The sequence below is a fragment of the Anomaloglossus baeobatrachus genome, chromosome 8, assembly GCF_048569485.1.
Source record: "Anomaloglossus baeobatrachus isolate aAnoBae1 chromosome 8, aAnoBae1.hap1, whole genome shotgun sequence".
In the NCBI taxonomy this organism is placed as follows: Eukaryota; Metazoa; Chordata; class Amphibia; order Anura; family Aromobatidae; genus Anomaloglossus; species Anomaloglossus baeobatrachus.
The window spans coordinates 48,902,972-48,920,153 of record NC_134360.1 but is presented as its reverse complement, the minus strand read 5'-3'; the positions used below and the strand labels follow the sequence as shown (position 1 = coordinate 48,920,153).

Below are 17,182 nucleotides of genomic sequence, written 5' to 3'. Positions count from 1 at the left end.
TCTCTCCACCCTGTCCTATGAGCTGACAGGAAATGCATCATGTGACCTGTGAACTAGATGAACTAGATGAGCTGCTGAACTAAATGTTCTACTGAGAATGACTCAGAGCAGTCTAGTTCAGTCTGATGCATCTCACTGAGCCCAGCAGCGCCCCATGTGGTAGTGTAGAGTACTGACTCATAATGAATGTGGATGAGGGAGCTGAGGAGCAGTTCAGCATTCACCATTTTGAGAACAGAACAGGAGACAGTGGTAAAGTTTTTAGCAAGACTGATCTTCTAGACTACAGGAGGCTGATCCTCTACAGGAGGCTGATCCTCTACAGGAGGCTGATCCTCTACAGGAGGCTGATCCTATCACACAGACAGGTGAGGGGCATAAACCACACACAGAAAAACTCTCTCATACACACATATGAGCTGTGTCTGTCTACTGTGCAATTTCAGTTTTTATTAATATTATTATTACTATTATATTTGTATTTGATGTGTGCTAGTGTTTTACTACCTTCAAGTGTGAGAGCAGGAGCCTCCTGGAGCTGTAGAGGATCACTCTCTGTCTCCTCCCACTCTAGTTCATAATGAACTAATCTCTGTCAGGATGGTGAACTAGATGAACTAGTTCACTCTGAAGATTAGTTCATTTTGAACTACTCACTCACGAACTACCCATCACTAGTACACACACACATCAGATCACACTCACTCTCACACACACCCTCACACACACCTCACACATCACAACATGCTGGGATATCGCTTGCTTCTACACCGGCTGCGTCAGGATCCCGGCAGCGCCACACATAACCTTGCGATGCTGGGATCTTGACGGAGGCCGTGAAAGCTGGTAACCATTATACACATCGGGTAACTAAGGTCCCTTAGTTACCCGATGTGTATCATAGTTACCAGTGTACACCGGCTCACACTCACTCTCACACACACCTCACACACACATCACATCGCATCCACACATCAAGGTCCTGCAGCGGCGGAAAATACAGACACATAACAGCACACACACATAACAGCACACACACACACACACACAAATCAGATCACACTCACTCTCACACACACACACATCGCATCCACATACTCACAACATCCTGGGATATCGCTTGCTTCTCGGCCTCGATACTGTGCTGTTGTGATCTTCCAGGACCTGCGGGAGGATCACATGGCCAGAAGCATGTGATATCCCCGGATGTTGTGAGTATCAGCGCGTATGTGCAATATCGTCAGTGTCTGTGTGTGTGAGTGTATGCGATCGGGTGTGTGTGAGTGGATGCGATCGGGTGTGTGTGAGTGGATGCGATCGGGTGTGTGTGAGTGGATGCGATCGGGTGTGTGTGAGTGGATGCGAACGGGTTTGTGAGTGTCGGCAGAGGAGCACGGCGTGCTGGAGGAGGCTGGGAGCAGAGAGGCTGATCATGGGGAAGGCTGGGAGGAGAGAGGCTGATGCTGGGGGAGGCTGGGAGGGGGAGGCTGGGACGAGGGAGGCTGATGCTGGTGGAGGCTGATGCTTGGGGAGGCTGATGCTGGGGGAGGCTGGAAGGAGAGAGGCTAATGCTGGTGGAGGCTAATGCTGGTGGAGGCTGATGCTTGGGGATACTGATGCTGGGGGAGACTGGGAGGGGAAGGCTAATGCTGAGGGAGGCTGGGAGGAAGGAGGCTGGGAGGAGAGAGGCTGATCCTGGGGAAGGCTGGGAACGGGAGGCTGATGCTGAGGGAGGCTGGAAGGAGAGAGGCTGATGCTGGGGGAGGCTGGAAGGAGAGAGGCTGATGCTGGTGGAGGCTGATGCTTGGGGAGGCTGATGCTGGGGGAGACTGGGAGCGGAAGGCTGATGCTGAGGGAGGCTGGGAGGGGGAGGCTGGGAGGAAGGAGGCTGGGAGGAGAGAGGCTGATCCTGGGGAAGGCTGGGAAGGGGAGGCTGATGCTGGGGGAGGCTGGAAGGAGAGAGGCTGATGCTGGTGGAGGCTGATGCATGGGGAGGCTGATGCTGGGGGAGACTGGGAGCGGAAGGCTGATGCTGAGGGAGGCTGGGAGGGGGAGGCTGGGAGGAAGGAGGCTGGGAGGAGAGAGGCTGATCCTGGGGAAGGCTGGGAAGGGGAGGCTGATGCTGAGAGGCTGATGCTGGGGGAGGCTGGAAGGAGAGAGCCTGAGGCTGGGAGGAGAGAGGCTGATGCTGGGGAAGGCTGATGCTGAGGGAGGCTGGGAGGGGAAAGCTGATGCTGGGGAAGGCTGGGAGGACGGAGGCTGGGAGGAGAGAGGCTGATCCTGGGGAAGGCTGGGAGAGGGAGGCTGATGCTGGAGGAGGCTGGAAGGAGAGAGGCTGATGCTGGCGGAGGCTGATGCTGGGGGAGGCTGGAAGGAGAGAGGCTGATGCTGGTGGAGGCTGATGCTTGGGGAGGCTGGGAGAGGGAGGCTGATGCTGAGGGAGGCTGGGAGGAGGGAGGCTGGGAGAGGTAGGCTGAGAGAAGAGAGGCTGATGCACACACACACACACACACACACACACACACACACGCGCGCACTGCACAACACACCACACACACACTGGGAACCACAAACAACTGCCCTACACAGACACCCACACACACAGACAACGCTGCACACACACAACACCCAACACACAAACACCGCGGCACACACAAATATACGCACATACCGCACAACACACACATTGCACAAAACATACCTCCCCCCAAAACACACCACACACACACAAACCGCGCAACACACACACAACGCTACAGACACACAGCGCTCCACAAACAACGCAACACACGCAACACACATACAACACCGCTCTCACCCCCCGCCACACCCAGACAACACCCAGAACATGTACAGCGCCTACACAAACACTTGGTAACTACACACAACAACATCTCTATATATATATATATATATATATATATATAACAAAAATCATACATGAACTACACAATACGTAAATTCTAGAATACCCGATGCGTAGAATCGGGCCACCTTCTAGTAATAATAATAATGTTCTCTCCTGACAAAAGTTACCTATCGGAGCCCTACGATACATGGAGATGATATATCTTTAGATGTGCAGAACTGTGCAGACGTTTTCTGCAGGTGTTGATAAACGGCTACAGAGTGAGAATGTTTCAAAAATAGAGGTATTAATAATTAATTATTAATTAACAAATTGAATGAAGAAACAAGAAATGTAAATTCCATCAGTATTCGGTGTCCTCCCGTCGCCTCCATCACTTCTTCCCAATCATTTATCACTTGTGCAGGCAGGATTTTGTAGGATTGTAGTCAGGTATGAATTACCAATTATTATACACAACAGGTGACATTGATCATTTCCATATGTAGGTTAATACAGCCCATGACTGAAACAGAAACAGTTGTGTAGGAGTCTTACAACTGGGTGAGGAGTAGCCAAACTCTGCTACAAAGGTGAGGATGTGGAAGACCATGCATCATGGCGAGATTGAACAGAGAAACAAGACACAAGGTAGTTATACTGCATCAGCAAGGTGTTCCCCAGACTTCACTGCAGACTGATGTCTCACCATGTGCTGTTCCAGATCTTCAGAAGACGCACCAAGAAATGGTCAACATTGAAGATCACAGGCACAGTGTGCACCAGATGAAAGACACATCAGGTTACCTCCTTTGAAATCTGAAGCTGTCCAGCAGTGCCATCAGCTCAAAATTGGCAGCAACCAGTGGCACCAAATTATTGTTCAGGGAAGTTTGGATAGAAGTGGTCTTCATGGAAGAATTGCAGCCAAAATCAGACCTTCTACATGAAACAAGACCAATCAATTCAACTACTCACAAGAATATAGGAAACGGGGTGTAGAAACTCTCTGGACTGAGGGGCAAAAAGGTCTCAGTGCTGAAACAGAAGCAGTTTCTTCCATAAGAGCACAATAATGAGGGTCAGCAAGAGCAGTGACACACGGTGGAGGGTCCAACAGATTTGTGGCTGGCTCCATTTCAGTAGAGTTGTGGATTTTTTTAGGATTAATGGTGTCCAAAATGCTGAGAAAATCAGGCCGATAATACATTATGTGAAACCATTAGGGAGGCATTTATTGTGCAGCCGGACAATGACTCCCAACATCCAACCAAGGTCACTAAGAACGAGGAGTCCTGGAGGGGATGATCCCACAGAGCCCAGATCTCACATTATCCGGTCTTCTGGGATCAAGAGACATAAGGATCCGCACAAAAGACATACACAGAAGAACAGGGGTCAGTTCTCCAAGATGTTTGGAGCAACCTCCTGCCGAGCTCCTTCATAATCTGAATACAAGTGACGAGAAGAAGTGATGGGCTTTCACTGGATACTGAGGACGGAGGCAATGGGCGATCACTAAATACTGAGGATGGAGCTGACGGGCGGTCACTGAATACTGAGGATGGAGGCAACGGGCGATCACTAAATACTGAGGATGGAGCTGACGGGCGGTCACTGAATACTGAGGATGGAGGTGACAGGCAGTCAACAAATACTGAGGATGGAGGTGTACCGCCCTGAGAGGGGCCCAGCCGCTTGCTCGGGCCGAGCCTCTCGAGGTCCGGGCTCGGGTTGTCGGTGGCACGAGCGCCTCCGGACCGGGGGCCACGTCGCTCTGTTAGAGGGGAGAGGTAGCGGGGTGGTGGTGTGGGACGAGGCAAGCAGCCGGGGAGGGCCGCGTTGTCGTTCCTACGGGTCGTGACGCCACCCACGGGTCGTGGTGACGGGATGCACCACCGCTGCGGCTGGAGTGAAGGCGGGCTCGTCCGGGATCGGTGTTGCGGCCGCAGCTCAGATGTCAGCCCCTCCGTGGGTAAGGGCGGTGTGTCCCAGGGCCCCGGCTCGGGGGACTGCAAGCGCTGATGTTGTTGTCAGGGTGCAGGGTGCCGTGCCGCGGTGTAGTGTCGTGCCCGGATGGCACTGGTGTACTCACGATTAATTTCACACTCAGAGTCACTGGTAAATGAAAGTTCGGATGTGGTCGGTCCCCGTGGCCGGCTGCTGATGTCCCCTGTGGGGTTGATGGTGGCCCCTTTCCCGTGCACCTCTGGTAGTTGTGTTTCGGCTCCCCTGCCTGGGCAGTGGTAGCCCGCTCCCCGGCGTTGAGCTGCCGGAGGAGCCCTTGGTTGCCCGCAGGCGCTGGCCCGTCGGGTGTTTGGCCCTTGGCGGTGGCGCTCACCCAGTCTCGGTGGGCTTTTGCCTTCTTTCGGGACTTTGGGTGTGGATGAACCCGTGAGGTCCAGCCAGCAATCAGTCAATTTGCCTATACTCAATGGCTTCTAAGCTAGGACGGGGTCTGAGTACCCGGTTTCTGGTACTCCGGTACACGGTTGACACCCCAGTTCAGGACCGGCGGGCTCCAACCCAGGCCCGGTCCGTACGGTTCCGCCGGTTGCTGTACCGATACTCCTGCAGACGGCCACCACCGTCTGCCTGCCTGACGTTTCAAGGGTCCCAGGCTCCTACCCGGGTCCCTGACAGCTGCTCCACTACCGCTCACTGTCACTGTACAAACTAAACTGCTTGAACTTCCTGCCTCAGGACAGTAGTCTCCTCGATGGGCATGTCTTTTCACCTGACTCCGCCCACCTGGTGTGCTCTACTGGTCCTGAGGGAGGCATCAGGTCTCCCTTTCGGGTGACGTGTGTGTGACCTCACAGGGCGTGGGGGTGGGGGGTGTGTATGTGGTAGGTGTTATTACCTGTGACCCCTGGGGTCCAGGGCATCACATTCCCCCTTGGTTTAATGCAGACCGTCCGCGGGCTGCCCGACCAACTCCGGTTTATTTTTATTTTTCAACTGGAAAAACGGGAAAACACAATTATAATAACATTTATACAAACTATGGTTTCTGAAGGTCTTCCCATACGGGAGGCATTTTGCTTTAACGTTTCAAACTTTATTAAACAGAATGGGTTCATGTCCTTCCGCCTTTCCCACCCAAACAACCTAGCCTTGATGCTGCCCCTAAGAAATGGGCAGCACCCTTTTTCCCCAGTCCGGAAACAGTAACATGGCCAGATCACGCAGGCGGGAACGGGTACGGTGCAGTGCACCCAGCAGTTGTCAAAGGCTCCCCGGAGGATGGTCACCGGTCCTGGTGGTGACCGGACCCCAGCCTGCTCTGCTGCGGGTCCTACCTCCAATCTGCCTATCCGGAGGCTAACGGAACGGGAAGGCATGTTAAAGGGGGGCAGATAGGGCAATATTTACAAGCCCAATAGTTTTTGGGTGGCTGGCAAGTCCACGGCCTTGTCCATGAGCAGTCACTCACGCCACAGGGTAAAACGGGGTTTCCAAACACAAGTCCCAACGGGGATGGGTCCTTTTTATAGCCAACGGGCTACCAGCTTACTCCAGCTCTTCCTCAACCTCCACATCAGGGGTGTACGGTGGAGGTGGGGGCTGTCTGCCACTCCGGACATCCAGGGCAAACCAGCCATTCTCCCCTCGGTGCCGGGTGTAGTGCACCAAATCTCCGGGCAGAAGGTCGCGGTCCGGGTGCCCGAACGGGAGGTGGGCATTCACATCCCGCCGGGAAAAGAACACCTCCGCTTTCAGGCAGGGGTCGTATAAGAATCCCCAGCCCTTGTCTTTGTTGAATCGCCTGACCTGGCCCTGGTAGGTCGGGCCCCGCACCCAATATCCAGCACTCCTCAGGTGCTCCTTTCCTTCAATGGTGCGGGCAAGGACCTCCTCCCTCTTCCTTTCTCTGGCCACAATCTCCCAGCTCAGCTGGCTGGGCTGCTGCTCCCAATACGGTGGGTTTGCATGCCCGGGGTCTACATCAGTGGGGATCTGGCCCAGCCGGCGCTCCCCAGTGTCGACCACGATCGGAATTCTCTGAGGGGAGCCCCGCTGTGTCGCGGCCGGCTCTGCTGCCTTGCAGCTGCCTCCCCGCGGAACCTCAGCTGAGGCCCGCGACCCTGGTGCGACTTGTCTTGTCTTCTGGGCCTTCTTGGCTGGGCAGGTTGCTGGAGCCTGAGCACTTTTGGGCGCGGTCACTTCCGGGACTGCCGGCATCGCCTCGGGATCAGGTGCCGGCCTGTAACGGGTCCCTTCAGGCAACGGGTACAGCGTGGCCGGGTTCCACAGCAGGTCCGGGCCAGCCTCTCCAAGCAGCCTCCCGGGAGCGCCCGGGACGGACTCCGCCACCGGTGTCGGGGGTGGGGATACGGGTGGAGGAGCAGCGACAACCGCTGCGGGCCATGGAGGAGGCGGTATGGTGAGCAGCAGCAGACCGAGCCCCTCAGCCGCGATGGCCGACCCCTCAGGGGCACAAGGACGTGGGTCACCTTCCCACCCCGCCAACACCATCATCCTTTCACGGGCCCGCACGGCAGCCACTATCTCCCCCATCTCCACAGCCCAGTGCTCCACCAGGAAGCTTACCTGGTGCTGGAGGCGGTGACACATCTCCTTCGTCTGGCCCTTCACCCACGCCGCCATTCCTTGCGCGGGCTCTGGGGTCTCGGGACGCGGGACGGGAGTCGCCATGCTGTACAGTCTGGATCCAGGAACGGATGCAGGGTCCTGGAGTGCCTGCCTTTTTATCTTCTCGGTTACATCAGGCAGCCTTCTCGCCCGCCTCCCCCTTGGTTTTCTCTTTGCACTCCTCCTTCGGGGCCGGGGCTTCACTTTCGCGCCTTTACTGCTTGGGGAAAACGACTCGAGCGAGAAACTTTCGCGCCAAGATGGCGGGACTTCAACTTTTTCGGCAGGACGCCGCTGACGGAAACTTCTAAGGCGCACTTTCCACAGGTAAGTGGACTGTCCGAATCCTGTTCGTGACGCCAAAAGAGTCGATGTGTACCGCCCTGAGAGGGGCCCGGCCGCTTCCTCCGCTTGCTCGAGCCGAGCCGCTCAAGGTCCGGGTTCGGGTTGTCGGTGGCACGAGCGCCTCCGGACCGGGGGTCACGTCGCTCTGTTAGAGGGGAGAGGTAGTGGGGTGGTGGTGGTGGTGGTGTGGGACTAGGCGCGCAGTCGGGGAGGGCCGCGTTGTCGTTCCTACGGGTCGTGACGCCACCCACGGGTCATGGTGACGGGATGCACCACCGCTGCGGCTGGAGTGAAGGCGGGCTCCTCCGGGATCGGTGTTGCGGCCGCAGCTTAGATTTCAGCCCCTCCGTGGGTAGGGGCGGTGTGTCCCAGGGCCCCGGCTCGGGGGACTGCAAGTGCTGATGTTGTTGTCGGGGTGCAGGGTGTCGTGCCGCGGTGTAGTGTCGTGCCCGGATGGCACTGGTGTACGATTAATTTCACACTCAGAGTCACTGGTAAACCAAAGTTCGGATGTGGTCGGTCCCCGCAGCCGGCTGCTGATGTCCCCTGTGGGGTTGATGGTGGCCCCTTTCCCGTGCACCTCTGGTAATTGTGTTTCGGCTCCCCTGTCTCGGCAGTGGTAGCCCGCTCCCCGGCGTTGAGCCTCCAGAGGAGCCCTCGGTTGCCTGCAGGCGCTGGCTCGTCGGGTGTTTGGCCCTTGGCGGTGGCGCTCATCCGGTCTCGGTGGGCCTTTGCCTTCTTTTGGGACTTTGGGTGTGGATGAACCCGTGAGGTCCAGCCAGCAATCAGTCAATTTGCCTATACTCAGTGGCTTCTAAGCTAGGACGGGGTCTGAGTACCCGGTTTCTGGTGCTCCGGTACACGGTTGACTCCCCGGTTGAGGACTGGCGGGCTCCAACCTAGGCCCGGTCCGTACGGTTCCGCCGGTTGCTGTACCGATACTCCTGCAGACGGCCACCACCGTCTGCCTGCCTGACGTTTCAAGGGTCCCAGGCTCCTACCCGGGTCCCTGACAGCTGCTCCACTACCGCTCACTGTCACTGTACAAACTAAACCGCTTGAACTTCCTGCCTCAGGACAGTAGTCTCCTCGGTGGGCGTGCCTTTCTGCCTGACTCCGCTCACCTGGTGTGCTTTACTAGCCCTGAGGGAGGCATCAGGTCTCCCTTTCGGGTGACGTGTGTGTGACCTCACAGGGGGTGGTGGGGGGGGGGTGTATGTGGTAGGTGTTATTACCTGTGACCCCTGGGGTCCAGGGCGTCACAGAGGCAACAGGCAGTTACTGAATATTGAGGATGGAGGCGACGGGCGGTCACTGAATACTGAGGATGGAGGCAACGGGCGGTCACTGAATACTGAGGATGGAGGCAACGGGCAGTCACCAAATACTGAGGATGGAGGACACGGGTGGTCACCGGATACTGAGGATGGAGGACACGGGTGGTCACCGGATACTGAGGATGGAGGCGACTAGCAGTCACTGAATACTGAGGATGGAGGCGACAGGAGGTCACTGCATACTAAGAATGAAGGCGACAGGAGGTCACTGAATACTGAGGATGGAGGAAGCGGGAGGTCACCGAATACTGAGGATGGAGGAAGCGGGAGGTCACCGAATACTGAGGATGGAGGAAGCGGGAGGTCACCGAATACTGAGGGAATTTACATTTCTTTTTCCTTCATTCTCTTTGCATTTCGCTAATTGATAATAGTTTATGGTTTTAACACTTCTGACTTTGGAGCCTTCTTACTCTCAGCATTTCTTCCACACCTGCCTTTAACTTTTTCCCCGTGCTGTATATTTCGGTTCTTCCATCAGAATCTTGTTATGTATCTCCATGAAATGGAGAAACCAGAGACACATGTATGGAAGTGTCAGTAACGACCCTCACAGATCCTCACGTCCACTCGCAGCTTATAAACCGCAGGGGGAAATTAATTACGTGCCTAAATTGAAAAGTCCTGCAGTGAAGCTGCGCTGATATCATTCTCCATTTTTGCTCTCCCGCTGGTACATTATGTTACCTGGAAACTATCAACATGATGCTGTTGATGGATACATTCATTTATTTTTTTTTAGTACTTTCAGCAAGTATAAGTCTCCTGCTGAGGGTCCATTCCTCATACAATAAGAATTCTAGAAAATATTTAGAACTTTGAATTGTGCTGTTCCTCTGTTATTCCTCCTGGAAATGTATGAATAAATGAGTGCCACCATTCCTGTCATTTTTTCAGACTTTTTGTAGGCAGTGGATCCTCCTGTCATTGCAACGCCACATCCAACGTGTTTTCCTCCAAACTCATTATATGATACGACCTTGTAGTCAGACTTTTCCTGGCCCCTTCTCTTCCTTCACGGCAATTTCTACAATTTGCTCCATGTACAATAAGAGAATACAAAGTGTCTTTTGAGGATCTGCGGTAATTGGCTGTCAGCGAGCGCAGCTTCTCTGTCCTCTCTCTGTAAATAATGAGACGATCAGTTCCCAAAAAGGTTTTTCTTCATTTGCAGATTGCAGAGTTTACAAAGAAAATTGATTTAACAGATAAATATATATATATAATAATACAAAGTAAAATTGTAAAATATGAACTTGTATTGAGACAACATAATGGATGACAGCGCGACCCTGCGAGGAATGTTCTATCTACGGATCTTCTGAGCCGCAGCGGTGTTAATCAGGCTGCTCGGATCCGGGATCGTCGTGGCTCGAGGGGTCTAGACCCGGCTCGGCGGACACTCTGATCCGTCAAAGGGGTTATTTACAGGGGAAATGTTCACGACGCCAACTGCGGGTTGCGGTAATGGGAGTACCGCCGCTACTGGAGGGAGGACGGGGGCAGATGGTGTGAAGCAGCAAGGTGTCAGTCCCTCCGCAGGTAGGGAAGGCCCCGGGCTCAGGGGGTTGGTAGGTTTGGGAGGACAGGGTGCAGGGAACCAGGGAACTCACTGTGGATAGTCGTGGTGTTGGATGAGGTGGAGAAAGGAGACACACACACTGTAGGTAAACCAAAGTCTCAGAGTACAGCTGCCTCTGCCGGGAGCCCGTCCATGTACTCGGCCCACCGGTGTCACTTAGTGATTCGGAGCCTGCCTCCGTGCACAATTTGTTGTCCGCTGATGGTCCCCATGGCTTGAAGCTGTGGGGGGCCCTGCTCGCTATGTGTAGTGTAGCTGTGCTCTTAAGGGCTAGCACTTGGGACCTCAGTGGGTTGCTGTGTCTGGAAAAACCCTGTCCCCCTCGTTGTGCGAATGCCCTTAGTATCTGAGCGTTTAGGGAAGTGTTGTGAATACTGTCTGGTGGAGTTCCGCTCTTGGACTCCCTCCTGTGGTCGCTGAGGTTAGTGGTTAGATTCTGTTCCCTAGTTCTACACACCTGGTTTGCAGCTCAAACCTTGATTTTGGATATAGGTGTGTGCTGGCTGTTTATCTCTGCCAGTTGTCTGAAATTCCAGAGACTATAGGAGTCTGTCTCTTGTCCCTCTGGCTTCCCGCTACCAAGCTAAGCTAAGTTCATGGTTTTGCTTCATACTTTTCGAGTGTTATTTGCTTATGCTTTTGTGAATTATCTCTGAAGGTTTTTTTTGTATCGTATCCTGTTTTGTTTGTGCCTTCAGATAAGGAAGATTTATCTTCCTAGTCAGTCTTTGCTATTTATTTTAGCAAGGGTTAGGGTATCGTCTCACTAAATTATGTACCAGCGATTCCGACCATGATATGACCTGGTCAGGATCGCTGGTGCATCGCTACATGGTAGCTGGTGAGCTGTCAATCAGGCAGATCTCACCAGCGACCAGCCACCAGCCACCAGCGACTCTGCGCTTGGTAACCAAGGTAAATATCGGGTAACTAAGCACTCCTTTTTTGCACATTCCTTGTAGGAAGTTTGGATAGGGTTTTTTCATACCGACCGCAAGAGTTCCCTATTCTGTCTTTTGTATTTAGAATAGAGTGGCCTCTCTTTGCTCCATCTTGCTCTTACTGTGTATGTCTTTTCATCTTCGCTCACAGTCCGTACATGTGGGAGGCTGCCTATTTTCTTTGGGGAAATCTGTTCTGAGGCACTTTCTGCCTTGTAAGTTATGTAGTCCTCCGGCTGGGTTTGAGGCATCTAGGATTGTCAGGTATGCTGCCCGGCTACTTCTAGTGTGGTGGTAAGTTCAGGGCTTGCGGTCGGCACGTTATTACCTACGACTCTGGTGGATTGTGCTCATTGTAGTTATTCAACATCGGATCATAAATGGGAAGTCCTTGAAGATCCTCTCCCTCTCAGGTGAATTGTCAGGACATTGAATCGGCTCCTGACCAAGGGTCCTGCACCCCGTCGTGCTCGGTGCCGGTCAGCTCTGTTGGGCCCTTGTGGTGCCGACAGTCCCTCCAAGACTACGTCCGTCACACCCCTGTCCAACATCCCTGCAACCGGTCCCCGACTCCTCTGGACCCGGATCACTGCTTGTGACCCAATCAGTTCTTCTTAGCTCCCCAGGAGCTCACTCTACCAGCTCCTCACTCTCTGGAGCTCACCTCTTTACTTCCCCTCCCAGTCTGCCCAGTTCCCAAGTGACTGGCCCATTTTCCAGCTAGTCCAACCCCACCGGTGGGCCTGGCAGTGACTGATGTGAGCTGATTGGGTTTTGTAGTGCAGATGGGAGTTACACCGGTTTCCTAGGTACCTGGAACTATGGGGAGTAGGCCCTGCACCCTGGATAAGGATGCAGCTCCCTGTAGCACCCTGATGTATTCATTGACGCTACACTTCTATAGAAAACTGTGTGGACCGGTACTGGGCAAATAAATGGTCAATGTTCAACAATCCAGTAGATCCTCTGGAACAGGGACCTCACAGCCAACAGAGTATTTCAGGACAGGAGCGTGCTGATTTTGTGTGGGGGGGTTTATACTGAGGTTACATAGTGGAGGCATAGAGTAACAGCAGATGCATTTGCTTATTTTATACAAAGTCACAGATTGACAGCTACATAGTAAAAAAAAACCAAAAAAAAAAAAACCCAGACATGCTTCATTAATAAAGAGTCTTTCAAGGGGTTTGTGTGCTAATCTGTTGGGTAGGTGGGTCACTGACTATAAAGATCAGAAGAGGAGGGTGCTAGCAGCACAGAGCATGTCCGGAGAAATGTGCTGATTACATACAGTATGTCTCTGCAGGTTCTTTATTTTTCAGTTGTCTCTGAGCTGGTGAGTGGAGACAAGCTGCTTTGATGTCTTCCATACAAAGCACACACAGATATGAGAGATCCCAGCTCTCTTGTCTACATATAGCACATTCTCATAAGGAGAAGGACATTATGCAGAGGTACTGTGCTGTGTAGCTGTGAATCCAGCACTGGTGTGAAACACAAACCTTACTAGAAAGTAGAAGAGTGGAAAACATTATACAGCAGAGCTGAGCAGTGAAGCTGTGAGTCCAGCTCTCACGAGAGATAAAACAGTTAGTAGAAAGCAGCAGCACGGAGGACATTATACAGCAATGCTGAGCAGTGTGAGTCCAGCACTAAGGAGATATATAAGAGTTACTCGACAGCAGCATCATGGAGGACATTATGCAGCAGTGTTAAGCAGTGTACCTGTGAGGCCTTCATTAAGGAGCGATTAAACAATTACCAGAAAGTAACAGCATGGAGGACACTATGCAGCAGTGCAGAGCAGTGTAGCTGTGAGTCCAACACTAAGATGAGATAAAACAGTTACTAGAAATCAGCAGCTCGGAGGACATTATACAGCAGTGCTGAGCAGTGTAGCTGTGAGTCCAGACCTAAGGAGAGTTAAAACAGTTACTAGAAAGCAGCAGCATGGAGGACATTATACAGCAGTACTGAACAGTGTACCTGTGATGCCTGCACAAAGGTGAGCTTAATAGGTTACTAGAATGCAGCAGTATGGAGGACATTATACAGCAGTGCTGAGCAGTGTAGCTGTGAGTCCAGTACTAAGGTGAGATAAAACACTTACTAGAAAGCAGGAAAATGGATCTATGCATGTCTGTGTACCACCTCTGCTCCTCCTCACTCAATAGACTTCAATAGGCATATATAATCTGATCCCTCAGTGAGCTGTGATACAACTTTGTCTTGAACAAGCCAAATATTAGCTGTTTTTCATGGTGAAGGATGAATTCAGGAGACGGAGGGTGAAAAGGTGGCTCATAAGTGGAAAAAGAAGCAAATTTTTAAGTGTCCCCCATAAAGTGCAGTAAAGAGAATACAAAGCAGACTCCGCTCCCCACCTCGTGGCGGTACAGAATACAGTTTATTAAAGATAGATCTGATATCTCTTATTTACAAGACATAAAATAAAACTCTCAGAATACATCAGTGATCTGTAAAATGACGGAGAAAAGTGATTGCTTTATAAAACATTATGTACAAGGTGCGCCAAGAAGCCCCGCCCTCTCTCCGCCTCCATCACTTTGCGATGTCTGCGGGAAAGTTGAGGATGCGGTCCAATCAGATTTCAGCTTACATTTTGTCATTGCAAGTTAGAAAATTAAATATGTGCTCTGATTGGTTGTCTCACCTAAAAAGAAAGAAAAACAGGCAGTGGCCACTCAGATTTGACTGGAATGTGCATTCAGCAAGATGATTGGTTGCTAGGGGTTACTGCTTGATCTTTTCTCTGCCCTAGTTACAGGAGGCCTATTAAATCAATGGTGCTGCCCATAGCAACCAATCAGATTCCAGCTCTCTAGGTTAAAAAAATGAAAGTAAAAACCTGATTGGTTGTCAGGAAAACTCTACCTGCATTGGTTTCCATACATGAAAATCGGGGCATTGTTGCCCCTAACAACTAAAAAAATGTATTATTTTTTTTCCTATGTTGGTTGACGGTGGTCAGACAGTCACTGTGGGGGTTCATTAGACCCTTCTAGTAAATTGAGGATTACTATATTCAGCGCTGCGGTGCCAGACATTTCCCGCTCTCATGTCGTATAGAAACCATGGAAGTTATTGAGATTTGTGGTGTTTTTGTACAGAAATTATAATTTTACACATTTTAAACATAGATTGGGTGAAAAGCAGTCTGGAATGAAGCGGGAAGGGTTAAGTGAGCCGCGAGAATCAGGAGGCGGAAATGAGAGGTCACATGACATCATATTAAACCAATCATTTTAGTAGCATGATTTAAAGGGGATTTTCACCTTAGGCCCTATTGCGGTTTATCACGTTAAGAATGAAAACATGAAGATTGTCAAGTTCTTGTGCAAATAAAGCTTGTACAATTTAGCAAAAACCAGTGGGCGTGGTTCATAATGAGGGAGGGGTCACGGTGGTGTCCAGTTATTTCTGTGGTTGGTCTCAGCATGGAGAGGTGGTAGCTTGTTCGAACTGGAATACCCCTCTAAAAACGTAAGCCTTAGGGTTTCAACAAGCAGAAATCTTGAAAATGCTGCAGATCATTATTGAAGAATTAGGCTCTGTTTACGTAAAACCAGGACTGCCATCATACAAATTAAGGCTCTTTCAGGTGTGCAGGGAGTGCAGCAAATGTGATCCCTACAGATTAGAGATGGAGAACTGGTGCTTCACCAGAATATGGACATCTAGGCTGGGAGAATCAGTTAAAAGGGTCTTGTCACTCATCATACATATGTAATCTTCTTTACCTGTTGTAAACGCTGCTGTTCTCCTGAATCTGATGCTGTTTTCCTTTTCTTCCTACGCGTCTCCTTTCCTGAAATATGGCCTCCTCTTCCGTGTATATAAATGCAGTCTTTTTACACAAGGGGCGGGGTCATCAACATCTCTCTCTATGGGTGTATTCTTGATGACCACGCCCCTTGGGTAAAAGGCTACATTTATATACAGGGAAGAGGAGGCCATATCCCAGGAATGGAGAGGTGCAGGAACGAAAGAAAAACAGCGCCGAATTCATAAGAACAGCGACATTTACACTAGGTCAAAAATATCTATATTTATATCAAGTGACAAGACCCCTTTAAAGATGCTCCTAAAGCTTTCATCCAATGTGAAAATGGCCACCCACCATCCACCTTCAGTATGTGTCCTCCATATCTATTTTTCCTGTATATAAAGTGAGTTGCAGATCTCAGTCTTTCCAGCTGATTTTTGACCAGGAGCCCACCACGGATTCTTCCCCCACGCACGTTTCTGCATCTTTAGGGGGGAATTTTACGCTGTGGATGGCTGGGTGATACTTTTCTGGCTTGAACTCTTGCGGCTCAGCACGAAGGTGGAGGAGTTGCTCTTCCTGCTGGCGCTCAGATCGCTTCCCTGCTGCCGCGACTTCAGGTACCGGGCGGAGCAGCACAGGAAGCTTTGCAGGAGGTCGTGGAAGAGGTGACCCGTGAACAACATGTAGATCCAGGGGTTACAGCAGCTATTGAGGCTCCCCAGGAGCATGGCGATGATGAACAGCGACGCTGCAAAGAGAAAAACAAAGATGTATAAGTAAAAACATAGGCAAAATTTGTATAGTGTGTTTTACATTGATGCTTAGAACCTTCCCAAAATTCATGGGTGACGATATCGATGGTTAAAAATGCTCACAGCTCATAGGTACCGACATTGATGATGACAATTTTGGAATATTTTACCCCAACGATGGTCATGAAATTTACTAAGATTTTAAAAAAACATATATTTGGAATGATCCTGACAAATCTGGGACTGATGGCAAGAATGACGGTTACAGAGGCGTAATGGGGACCTATGGGACCCAATGCAATATGGGGTTAGTTTGTGACTCGCAGGACCCGTGAGTGATGTATAACACTACACATACATATATACAATGTGCCTTACATAGGACTGCTGGAAAACACACATGTGTACCTGCTGTATACCCAGACTGACACAATGAGCCCTGATGAGGGAGCGTGGGCTGCACCGTTCACAAGGGACACAGCAAAGCCACCCACCTCCATTCTTGTGTATGACTCATAACAGGGGATGAGTGGGTATTATCAGATATGTCCTGACAACTCGATATCGCCATGGCGACTGCATGCCATCACAGCACAACAGCTGCCAGGCACTGTCTGTGTGAACTATGGGCAATGCTGACGTAGAGTCATGTATGACTGGAGAGTGGATATAATGGTGTCTGTAGCGTATGGCTGTCCTGTGTGTGCAGACATGTGCATGCTGTCCTTAAAGGGGCTCCTTGGGGACAATTTCTTTTTACTTAAATGCATACATGGGGATAAAAATCATGTTTTGTAGTTCTGTTTCATTAACAATTTTCAAATTGTCTCTTCAAGGAGGAAGGAGACAAACTCTAGCGCCACCTATTGGAAGTAGCTATCCTAAAAGTCAAAAGTGACCCTTTAACGAGCCTTTTCATAGGATTTATGACAGATCAGAACCTCAATTTGTAGACACGGTGTTTTGGGGTGATTGTCCCTTGTCAGTGCAA

At 51.2% G+C, this 17,182-nt stretch overlaps 1 protein-coding gene across 1 annotated transcript in view; it reads right to left on the bottom strand.

Moving 5' to 3' along the window:
- Window positions 1–14,021: 14,021 nt before the first annotated feature.
- OXTR (oxytocin receptor) overlaps window positions 14,022–17,182 on the bottom strand; it is an 81,969-nt gene continuing 78,808 nt past the window's right edge. The window contains exon 2 of the mRNA XM_075321593.1: window positions 14,022–16,187. Coding sequence (XP_075177708.1) covers window positions 15,937–16,187 — 251 coding nt within the window. The 3' untranslated portion in view covers window positions 14,022–15,936. The remainder of the gene's footprint in view (window positions 16,188–17,182) is intronic.